Source organism: Curcuma longa, chromosome 5 (genome assembly GCF_044706935.1).
Source record: "Curcuma longa cultivar G26 ecotype Majalengka, Jawa Barat chromosome 5, ITB_CL_G26_1.1, whole genome shotgun sequence".
NCBI lineage: Eukaryota > Viridiplantae > Streptophyta > Magnoliopsida > Zingiberales > Zingiberaceae > Curcuma > Curcuma longa.
The window spans coordinates 1,040,855-1,053,755 of NC_133865.1; the positions used below are offsets into that span (position 1 = coordinate 1,040,855).

Below are 12,901 nucleotides of genomic sequence, written 5' to 3' on the forward strand. Positions count from 1 at the left end.
AGTCATCGTAAATCTTATAAAATATTATTAAGAATCTGATTTCATAAATTAAAATTCTTTAATTAGAGTAGGAAATAATTTTTCATATCTAATCATATATTTTATTTTAGAAAATATAATTTTTAATTTCAAGCCTGCTAATCATGAGATCATATCTTGATAATTCTAACATATTTAATTTCAAGCTGAGCTTGGAGAGAGTCCAACAACCCAAACAAGGAAATAAACTCTGGTTCTAACCATATTAGCGGAAGGTGTTAACCTTAATAATTTTGTCAGAGGTTTTAGGTCTCATCCTCTTTTCATGCAATAACCAAATTATCTATATGGCATAGCAATAAATGACATGGTATAATTAATGCAACTAATCATGGTGAATGACATGACATGACATAATTAATGCAACTAATTATGACTACTTCTAGCTATAGTCATCGTAAATATTATAAAATATGGTTAAGAATCCGATTTCATAAATAAAACTTCTTTAATTAGATTAGAAAATAATTTTTCATATCTAATCATATATTTTATTTTTAAAAATATAATTTTTAATTAAAAAATCTAATTAATTAAAAAAATAAAAAATTTTAGTTTGAATTTCCTAATAAATCAGAATATTTCATAATTAGAAAATCTAATTTAAACCATAATATTTTCTTTTAGGAAATAATATTGTTAATTAAAAAAATCTAATTAATTAGAAAATAATTTTCCTAATATGAAATCTCCTAACTAATTAGGAAATTTTTATGATTAGAAATTCTAAATTAAATTATAAAATTTTTCTTAATTAGATTTACGACTAACTATTATACGTAAAACTATTTTACGTGTATGCTTTGCACTATCAAGCTTTGATACCACTGTTGGGATCACCCCGATATATAATGCGTGTGTTTACACGTTTCACAAACGTGCTCAGCGGAAATAAATAAATAATTAAAATTAATTATCATAACACACACATGCAAATACAGGATATAATAATGTACAAGACATGAGCGAAAATTAAAATTTTTAAAATAGTAAACAATTCTGCCCATACCTAGTAGATGATGTTGAGCGGTATTGACATCAATCGAGAGGTCCTTGTTGAAGTTCTGCCTCTACTGGTGATCCACACCAAACTCTCATCTGAACGACTTCCTAAGTCACGAATCGCATCACCATCTTCAGTACTAGCCAACGATCGACAATGATTGAATCGAGAGAAAAATCTAATTCCGAAGAACACGCAACAACGTTTATTATAATCATTTTCAAGGGCTTTCTAACTATAACCGACAATCGTATTCTTAGTGTAGTTTTTGTAGTCAACATTTAATCGTCGATAAAGAAAAACGACCAGAAATCCTTTCCGATAACGATGGAACAATTCTCTGAAAGCTTCATAAGCTTTCGAAAAGATTATAGATGGTCGTCAAACGACCGGGGATGAATGGCAGCAACCCTACAGTGACTCTAAAGTTTCGACATCGACCTCATAAGTCTTCGGCTCTCGGACAGCGATCTCCAACATCAACTTCACAAGTTGTCAGCCACGGACGGTAGGTTCCAACAATGACAACTTCACAAGTTGTCGACCTTGGAATGCTTGCTCTGGTGGCTTCGCTGACCGTGGAAGGGAGAGGCAGCGTTGAGTGGGTGCTTTTCTTCTCTAGGAAGAAGCAAAGGTGGCAACGTCCAACGTCGGCTGCTGTTCTTCAATGGGAAGAAGAAAAGGGGCAACGATAACCGGGAAGAGGGAGGCGCCGTTGTGGGTCTCTATTCACGGCCAAAGGTCGGTGCTCAGGAGAAGTAGGGACGAGTAGGGGATGGCGAAATCAGGAAGAGGAAGCCTTAAATCATCGGTGAACTCACGATCTCAATCGAGATTTCAGTTTTCCTCGCTACGCTCAGTCGGGAGAAAATGGGAGAGGAGGCTGAAGTCGGCGGTCGAATCGTGATTCTTCGATGAAGGAGGGTGGTGCGATATAGAGCCTCTCGCATAGGAAGAAGAAGCACAGGGCGGCTAGAGTTTTAGCCTCCTTAGTCGGTGCTAGGGTTTTGACGTCTCTCTTCTCTAGCGAACGCACAAGCAACGAAGACAAGTGGCGATCCTTGGGTCTCTGCTCTCGACGGAAGCGTGATTAGGGTTTTCTCAATCTGGGTCCCTCAATGCTCGGCCCTCTTTAAAGCCTGACCTCTATGAGTTTTCTGGCACCAAACGTGGGCATGCGACGGCGTCCGCCTCGATTATAGCAGAATCGATCGCTGCGAGAAATTTGGGTCGCGAGGGTGTGCAGAGCGAGTGGGGTGCGTGAACAGGGTTGGTGATCGGGCATGAACTGGGAGAAAAAGAAAAAGGCTGAACCGAACTAGGTTTATTAGAGTTTGTTGTAGCAAACTAGGTTCGAAACTAAATCAGTTGGTTCACTAACCAAACGACTTCTAATTTGACCCAAACTAGTTTTATTTATTTCTCTTCTCAAGATGATGCTCCTCATCTCTTCTATTTTGCCAAAATATATTCAATCATGAACCAAATCAGGTTGGTTCAATTTGGTTCAAAACTGAATCGTTTAGTTCAATAACCAAAATACCTCTGATTGAACCAAACTAGTTTTGTTTATTTCATCTTCAAAAGATGAATTCCATCATTTTATCTTTGTCAGATCCAATTAGACTTTATTTCTCTCATTCTGAGAGTTCAATTCTTAAACTCATTTTAGCTCCTTCGGAGAGCTTGTAGTGCGTGTGACCTAATAGATTCTCGGTTATGTTGGTCGTTTGTAATTAACTATTAATTATGGAATGATCATGAGTGGCACCTAATAGTACATCATGATCCCCAATTAATCAAAAAATCAACGATTGATTATAGAATAATTTCTAAACCCTTCAGTAGCTATAATGAAATGTGTCTCATTCCTTTCACTGTCTTATACCCCACTTGGTTCATGACATGGTCTATATGTGTCAGTCGCCACTAGGCTAACTACATTATGCCTAGCCCAAACTTGCTTTCTTATCCTATAGATTCAAGTTACTTATACATATGTCCAAGAGTCTCATACTCTTGACATGTGATGCTTTGGCCAAAGACTTTTAGTAATAATCTTTACAAGCGACTGCAGGGTATACATCTCTTTTCATAAAGAACGGTGAATTCTCTATGGGCTATTCAAATACCTTCGGACACTTTGACTTATACCCAATCATCCCGAGTCCACACCTCTTTGGAGATGTTTGCTTAAAATGTCAAAATATAAGCCTTCATGACCAAGGTGACTTGAATACCGCAAGTCCAAGAAAACTCACACTTAAGCTGCATTGAGATCTTCATTAACATATATATATATATATATATATAATCATATGAAGTCTTAAGGCAAATTACTCCAATGAACTAGTTACATTTAACTAGTATCCTCATTTTACTCTCAATATCCAATGTCTCCAACAGTGAGATCGGCTGCTTGGTAAACCAAGGAGTTTAAAATGTACTAGTCTCAACATAATCAATGACGTCCGTACTCATCAATTTCTCGACTAGGGATAATTTTAATACATTCATAATTGCACATATAGAGATACTCTTTAGTTTTTATTCAATTATAAATTCTCTCATACTATGAATCATATTGTGGACATTCAGTAAATGAGTTTAAGATCCAATCAAATACATAAAGAATGTGCACTCAAATAATAAATTTCTATTTATCCAATAAATAGATTAACTATAAGACGATTATCTTAGAACACCTCTCAAATATAATAGACAGGTATCATGGTTATCATCTCACTGTGGTTCTTTTTGCCCACTGAGTTACGGTTGTCGACTATTTTTCTAATGACGTCTTAGCTCAGAGTTTTCCATAGATGGCGTAAATTTATTCTGGCCAAATATTATGAATGGTCAAGCCACCAGTTATCAAACGCTCTAGCGTGTACGATGTCTTGAAAGAGCTCGATGAGGAAGATGATGGATACTTGAAACACACTTCAAAAAGTGGTTAAACTAGTGTCGAAGAGTCCCGATAAGCCACTTCAACGCTCAAATTAGGGTTCTTTCGAAGGGATAGAGTGTAGACAGAAAAGAAAATGATGATAGAAGAGTTTTCAGAGTTGAACCTCGAATAAGATTGCGCGTTAGGCTTTTTATAGCCCTCTCAAGGCATCTCCACGTCAGATGGGACGACACCATTATAGAAACCCATGAGGGGACCAAATCCGACAATCATTTCCTTTAGGCCTTATATATAGAAAATAGGGTATTCGAGGAGACTAGGTCTGACAACCTCGTAACTGCCTACTTATTATTATGCTGCCATATGTCCTCAGGAATATCAGTGTTCTTCATTAGTGGGCCCATAGAGGGCATGGGTTTGTATACTTATGTGAATGTGGGGCCTAAGATCAAGGCCAAACTTTGAGATCGGGTGAGAGAAACGGTGTGGCTGAGATGGTTTCTAAGATTGAGATGGTCGAGATAGAAATAAGTGGGACAGAGTAATCGAGATAAGACTCAAGACCGAGATGGCTGAAACTAAGATGGTCGAGATAGGGCTCGAGATCGGGATGGGCGAGACCGAGTGGCCGAGATAGGATTCGGGACTAGGATGGTCGAGACCAAGATGGTCGAGACTGAGATGGGTGAGACAAAGTGACCGAGACAGGACTCGAGACCGGGGTGATTGAGACCAAGATGGTCGAGATAGAGTGGTCGAGACATCGAGATGGCCAAGATTGAGATAGCTCCAAAACTAAGGTAGGTCCGAGGTTGAGACTACTTTGGAGGCCCAAGCGAGATCTAGGACTGAGCCAACACTAAGCCCGAGGTATGGTCTGAGACTGAAGAGGCATCTATTTCACCCTGGTGGGATCATTTCTCTTGGATTCATGTTGACTCATCTTGTCAGGTCAGCGTGAACCTTAACCCTCACTTGACTATTGACTTTTATCTTAAGGGAGTTATGTTACCTATGACACTTGCATCAATAACAAAAATATTGTACCAAAAATATTATTGGATAAAAATTAAAATGACACTCTTAATTTTAGTTATGGGTACTTCATTTTTAAAATAAAATTTTAAAATAATTTTTTATTCAAAAAACTCTTGTTTCAAAGTTGTTAGCAACTTTAGATAAAATTAATGTAAACAAAATTATTTCAATATGATTAAAATTATTATATAAAAAATATTATTATTTATATAAATTTAGTATGATTTAAATTGGTTCAACTTAATTAGAATTGTTTTAATACAATTTTTAATAATTTTGTTTAAAATTATTACAACTATATAAGTATAATAGCTTTGGTCATAATTATTAAGGCATAAACAGAAATTTAATAAAAATTAATTAACATCATAATTTTATCTAAAGTTACTTCCTTAGTAGAGGTAATTTTGATAAACTCGATAACACAGAAAATTTTCATTGTCCATCAAAATAAATCAGTACGCCACAATTAGAAATTGATCCATAAATATCTGATTAATTACAAATGCATCCTACTATTGCACTGTAGTTCCAGAAATAAAATTTTTATATATTATAATAATTACGGCTATCTACTGTAATAAGTGTTTTTGATTTTTTAAAAAAATGGTGGGTACCCTCTCCATGATAAAAATAATAATAATAATAAAGACTTTTAATTTTTAGTTGAAATTATTCAAGCTAGGAGGCTGGTCAGATAAGGCGTCCACAGAGGACACATCGTTGCACAGAGGACACATCGTTGCAAGTCCACATCGTTAGAGGAAGAGATGAACGCCATCAAAAGTCTAAACATTTCTGCTTTGTATATCGTCCTTAACAAGTTTACAAGTTTAGAAATAGCAGTATTTTTTGTCGGAGGGCTTTCGCTTTGCCTTTAATTTTCTGAAGAAAAGCAATCTGTTTTTGGAAGCACATGAGTTTTGTTAAGGTCTGTCTATTTTGAGTAAGTTTTTTTTTAAAAAAAAATATCTTTGGCATGTGTGTGCGAGCCCGCATCACATGAGTTTTATTGAGAAAAAACCCCCCGTGCTCATTGATTACCATGAAGAAGAATCGCAAGCAACAGGAAGCATAAAAAGTCACCATCGGTTTACTTGGCCATCGAGGCAAGCAAAGCCCCACACGCAGGGAGACTTGCTTATCCACCTTTGAGCGAAAGCAAAGATGAACAAGAGAGGCCGCTCATCATACTGTTCAAATGCCACTTGAAAGTGATCGCCACATGTGAAAGCTATTCCCCTTTATTCTCATTTATCAACCATCATTTTATTACGATCATAAATATACATATTCCATGAACACACGGTCAACTCCATTTGCTAGTTTCCCAGCTCAACAAGTCACGGCAATTGAAAGAAGCGACCTCTGGCATTGTTTGTTTTCTTTTTTTCTTTTTCCATTAAAAATGATTGATAGAGAACTCTGATGTGATGGCCTGTGGAAATAATCGATCTGTTTATTATTCCGTGTTCATATCCGCAGTTTCCATGTCCCACAGGCAAAGGCAGAGAGTGTTGACTATCAAATCATTTTTCTATGGGTTTCGGAACTAAACGTTGAATTGTCTTTGTCGTTCTTCATAAGATACCACTGATCCATCGCTGAATATTCTCTGCAAGGAGTTAAGAGGAAGGAGAGACGCCCTTTTTTTCGTGATAAGTTCGATCGTCGGTTTTAAATTTAAACTCTGGATCAATTGCTTAATTGTGTGGACAGGATAAATTATTGTAACCGTGAATATCAAGTGAATTGTTAAGTCCGTATTATATATTTTCTAATTGTTATGGTAATTATAATTTTATAATTACTAAAATATGAATTATAACAATTATATAACGTGAACGTTGTGAGTAGGTCAAGTCAACTGGATCGATTCAATTATCATTTTGAAACACAGGAAGTTGAATTTAAAAGTATAATTGATATGAACAATGCCTAATTAGTTTATTTCTTTTGTTTATTTTTGCCCACAAATTGGTGTGACGGTAATGACTAGTCAAACCTGGTGATCGTTCTCGTTTTTCTTGGCGCTGCCACCGTCGTCTGTGGCAGAGACGGAGAAGCTGGCGGGCGCGGCATTGGCCCGAAGCGCAGGCGAAGCGGAACTGGAAAGGAGAAGCCAACCTGCGCAAGCCCAGTCCCAGGCGTGGAGCACGATGTAGGTGCCGATGCCGCCGATGAGGCCGTATGCGATGGAGTAGGTGAGCGGCATCACGATGATGGTCATGAAGGCCGGAATGGCCTCCTTCATGTCGTCCCACTTGATCTCCACCACCGCCTTCATCATCAGCACCCCCACAAGCACCAGCGGAGGCCCGACCGCCCACGCCGGGATCGAAGCCAGCAGCGGCGTGAAGAAGAATGAGAGCAGGAAGTACCCGGCCACCGTCAGCGCCGTCATCCCCGTCCTGCCCCCCTCTTGATCCCCGTTGACGACTCAATGTACGCCGTCACAGGCGACGTCCCCAGGAGCGACCCCACTACGATGGCCGCCGCGTCCGACATGAACGCGAAGTACTGCCCCTCGAAGTCCCCGTTCTGGTCCACGAATCCAGCGAAGCGGGCCATCGAGTAGAGTGTGCCCGTCGCGTCGAGTATGTCAACGTACAGGAAGGTCACCAGCGCCTCCCAGAAGCGCCCCGTGCCGATCCCCTTGAAGCTGAGTGCGCCGGCCGTCGACTGGATGTGGTGCACGTCCACCACCTGTTTGAAGTAGTGATAGGATTCGTCCCCTGCCGCCGTGTCGGGGAAGACGGTCACCTCGGTGTGGCGGAACCACGAGACGGCCGTCACGAAAACGATGCCGTAGATCATTGCCCCCTTGATGTTCTTGATGAGGCAAAAAGCGATGATGAGGAACCCAACGACGGCGAGCCAGAAGGTGGGAGACTCCATGCGGCCGTGCAAGCAGAGGATGTCGCCGGAGACGGTGCCGCCAGGGATAAGGGACACGGTGCCGTTTTCGAAGGTCTGGACGGGGGCGAGGAAGGCTCGGTACTTGCGCGGACAGGCGGCCAGCGTGACGAGGGTGGAGGAGGAGTAGCCGACGAGGCCGACGCCCTCGTCGTTCTGCAGGCCGATGAAGGCCAGGAAGAGGCCGATGCCGACGGTGGAGGAGATACGGACGGGGCGAGGCACAAGCTTGGCTAGGTGGGCGCGTAGGCCGACGGCTGAGATAATAAGGAAGATGAGGCCCTCTAGGAAGACAGCGGCAAGGGCAGTTCGGTAGGAGAGGTTGCCGGAACCATGGAAGCCGACTACGGTATAGGCGAAATAGGCGTTACTGCCCATACCCGGTGCTAGCGCCAGAGGCAAGTTGGCGAAGGCCCCCATTATAAAGCTTCCAATGATGGAGGAAGCAGCGGTGGCGACGATGAGGTCGCGGCGGGCGCGGTCGAGACAGGCGGCGTAACCCGGGTCGACCGGGGGGAAACGGCACGAGGGAGAGGGATTCCTGCAATCCTCGACGGAACAGGTGGCGCCGGAATCCGAGAGTATCGAGGCGTTGACGGCGAGGATGTAAGCCATGGTCAGGAAGGTAGCGGTGCCGGCGCGAAGCTCTGTGGTGAAGGTGCTGCCGCGCTCTGATAGCTTGAACCACCGGCCCACCCACGACTTAGCCACCGCCATGTTGAGCCTCCCGAGTAGCGACGGAGACGCCGGCGGTGCCTCCGGGGCCGAGTCCATGTCGGCGTGCTGGGACTTCGGTATTAAACCTTTCCCAGGCTGAAGATCGGGGCGCCGTTGCGAATCTAGAGAGAAAGGAGGCAAGCGGGGTTTAAATTGCAAAAGTTTGGTTACGGTCCGTTTTGTCTTCCTTGTTTTGGTTGTAAAAGATAGACAATAAGCTGAGGACGATAATGAATGCATCAAATTGAATAAAATATCCACATTAAAATGTAATTAAATCAGTCCCAATCAACCCATAATTAAAACTAAGATTTTTTATCATATTATTCAAATCCTCTCAATTGGCATGTCTCCTAAACATAAAACAATATTGTAATTTCCTTATTGGTTTAATCTAATTTCTTGTATTTATCATTGGCATAAGCTGAAAAGGAATCCAAATTAAAATCTTCCTTTTGGACTTTTTAAATTTAAAATAAACAGGTAAACTGCATATAGTCACACGACGGATATCAGAGTAGGTCTTGAGGATTGGTCCAATAAGCCTCCACGTCATGCTCCACCATCTAAATGACTCAATCAAATATTATAGATTAGTTATAGATTTAAAAAATTTATTTTTAATTTTTCCCCCTAAGTAATATAATTATCCAAGTATATAAAAGATTCAAAAACAATTAGTCTCTTTTAATTGACAGATTGTAAAAAAATAATAATTTATAATGTAAACATGTATGTGATGTGATAATGACTATGAGATAATATTGATAAGTGATAAATCTGTGATACAATTTATTTTCTTTGACAATTTACATCTCCTTTATTTGTTGAAATATGAGTCTCTAGAGCTATATTTTTTTATTAATTATTATATTTCATTTCATTCAACATATGCTTTCTTTTAACTTTGATAGATATGCTTCCTTTCTCGTATGATAAGTTCAATCTTGATGAGTATTGTGTTGGTGCAAAGAATATCAGATAATTCTACCTATGTTTTGATAATAACAAAGGTTTAAAGTTAAACTTATTTATGATCCATCAAAGCTAATCAAGAAAACCCTAGTAGTCAAGTTGACTATATACTAGATAAGGAAAAGTTATAATTGAAAGTTTGGCAAGAGAAAATCTTAATAGAATACTAGACAATGAAGTCTTAGTAGATTAGAGACATCAGGCATGAGTGATATGATGGGGTCAGTGTCAGTGAGAGCCCTAGAGTCAATCATTTGATGATTGTTGTATGGACTCATTGTATCATATTTCTACATTTTATAAAGACATTTTATATTGTGGTTATTATACTTACTTGATATTCGTGTCATATAACTAAGTATAATAATGTCCTTGAGTAGATCGTTCATATTTATATCAATCGATTGGTTGAATCGATAGTGAAATGATATAGAGAACACTACTCTAAATGATTCCTAGTCAAGTATTAACATTCAGGGACAATATTAATGCGACGAGACTAGCATGTAGGTCAACACGATGACTTGATCTCACAAGTCAGGGATACGAGATATCAAGTTGACACATGGATATGCATTGGAGAATGTAAACTGAATGACCCGCCATGAGAAAGTATCATGGATTGTTATATGAGTGTCATATACTTTCTCATGTGGCTATTAGTATGACTATTAGTCTTTGGACCTGAAGTCACCATGGTTCCCTACATAAGGAGTTACTTACTTTGGCTTCATCAAACGTCACCCGTAATTGGGTGGACTATAAAGGCGATTACTGGGTATGTAACATGTTGCACTTTTCGAGCCGCAAAAATCTGCTTTTTGCGTTGCGGAAACCTCGGAAGTCCATGCCACCGGATCCGTACGAACCAAAAATTTTGCAAAACTTGTTTATTCCTAGATCTACTTTAGATCTACGAGAAAGAAACTTTTACCCTCGATGCATGCCCTTTGCGTATCCCGCTCGTCCTAAACGGCGCCGGATCTCGAGAGCGTCAAGTGCCGCTCCTCTAGAAGTATCCACACGGACACTTTGGTGGAACCAAAACCAAAGGTGTGCTAGCACCTCTAGCAAGGTTTTGGCAATCAATAGTAGAGGAGAGGGAGAAAGGAGAGAAAAAACCAATGAGAGAGGAGGAGGATAAAGTGGAGTTCACGAATGAAAAAGAAAACCATTTTTTTCATTCTCTTAGTGGCTTGTCACATCAAGGCAATTCATGGCCAATTAATCTCATTAAAGCTTTAGGTTCCAAAACACTATTGTAACTCCCATGATGTGGCATCCATGATGATGTGGAGCATCACCATTGGTCACCTCTTATGCCACCTCACCTCAAAGTCAAATGGTCAAGTCAAGCATTGACCATGAGGTGTCATAAGTCAAGTCAACATAGATGATGACATGGCACAAAGTCAAGTCAACATTTATGATGACATGGCACAAAGTCAAGTCAAACTTGACTCCCAAAATTCTCCTTCTCAAGTCAAGTCAAACTTGACTTCTAATCTTCCAAAGTTGATCAAATCAACTCCTCTAGTCTAGTTTGGATTACACTTAACCCAACTTGATTCATCACATGAATCTAATCCTCTTGGTTCATCATATGAACCTAATTTCCACCTAATTGTCCTTTGTGTGTGACCCTATAGGTTCTTGTAACGTTGGCAATGCCCTAAACTCGATTTAGAAACATAAGTAGTGAGCGGTATCTAGCAACACATCACTACTACCCAAGTTACAAGAATGTTGAGATCCAACATCACCATTGTGACTACTAATTGTGACTCTTCACAATATGTGACAAATGTCCTTCTATCCTTGATATCATGATTGATTAAACCGAGGCATAGACCGTGTCATCCTCTAATCAATCTATGTCTTGAACTCCAAGTAGACTCACTACAATCAAACGAGCTCAACATCACATGTTGACTCATTTGGGCATGGCCATGCACTTTAGTGGTCTCACTCTATCAAGAACTATGATATCACTCCCGTTATATGGGAGGGATAGATCCCATCTACATCACTCACATCCCACTACATAATTTGTTACACACCCAGTAATCGCCTTTATAGTCCACCCAGTTACGGGTGACGTTTGACGAAGCCAAAGTATGTAACTCCTTATGTTGGGAACCATGGTGACTTCAGGTCCAAGGACTAATAGTCATACTAATAGCCACATGAGAAAGTATATGACACTCATATAACGATTCATGATACTTTCTCATGGCGGGTCATTCAGTATACATTCTCCAATGCATACCCATGTGTCAACTTGATATCTCATATCCATGACTTGTGAGATCAAGTCATCGTGTTGACCTACATGCTAGTCTCATCGCATTAACATTGTCCTTGAATGTTAATACTTGACTAGGAATCATTTAGAGTAGTGTTCTCTATATCATCTCACTATCGATTCAAGCAATCGATTGATATAGATACGAACGATCTACTCAAGGACATTATTATACTTAGTTATATGGCACGAATATCAAGTAAGTATAATAATCACAATAAAATACCTTTATAAAATATAGAAATATGATACATGGAGTCCATACATCAATCATCAAATGATTGGCTCTAGGGCTCTCACTGGTGATGTTGGATCTCAACGTTACAAGAACCTATAGGGTCACACACAAAGGACAATTAAGTAGAGATAAGATTCATATGATGAACCAAGAGGATTAGATTCATGTGATGAATCAAGTTGGGTTAAGTGTAATCCAAACTAGACTAGTTGAGTTGATTTGATCAACATTGGGAGATTTGAAGTCAAGTTTGACTTGACTTGAGAAGGAAAGACTTTATAGTCAAGTTTGACTTGACTTGGGGGTCAAGTTTGACTTGACTTTGTGTCATATCATCATCAAGTTTGACTTGACTTTATGTCATGTCATCATTCATGTTGACTTGACTCATGCCACCTCATGGTCAATGCTTGACTTGACCATTTGACTTTGAGTTGAGGTGGCATAAGTGGTGGCCAATGATGATGCTCCACATCATCAAAGGTTGCCACCTCATGGGAGTTACATATGAGATTGTAACTCATGGCATTTTAATGACATTTAATGGGTTAAATATGCCATGAAGTGGCCGACCACAAGAGGGGGTGAATGGGTTGATTTTCATTGATTCTTGCATTCTCTACTCCCTCTCCTTTCCTTAGAGTTTTTCTCTTCTCCTCTCCTCTCCAAGCCTTGCCGAAACTAAGAAGGGGTGCTAGCACATATTGGGATGTATACAAGAATCCTAGCTATCTATAAATATTCTGAAATGAGAATTAC

At 39.8% G+C, this 12,901-nt stretch overlaps 1 protein-coding gene across 1 annotated transcript; it reads right to left on the minus strand.

Moving 5' to 3' along the window:
- Positions 1 to 6,913: 6,913 nt before the first annotated feature.
- Positions 6,914 to 8,823, minus strand: LOC141830073 (adenine/guanine permease AZG1-like). The gene is given in 2 exon segments (XM_074717553.1): positions 6,914 to 7,415; positions 7,418 to 8,823. Coding segments are annotated over 2 exon segments (1,689 nt in total). The 5' UTR covers positions 8,682 to 8,823; the 3' UTR covers positions 6,914 to 6,990.
- Between the last annotated feature and the right edge of the window lie 4,078 nt (positions 8,824 to 12,901).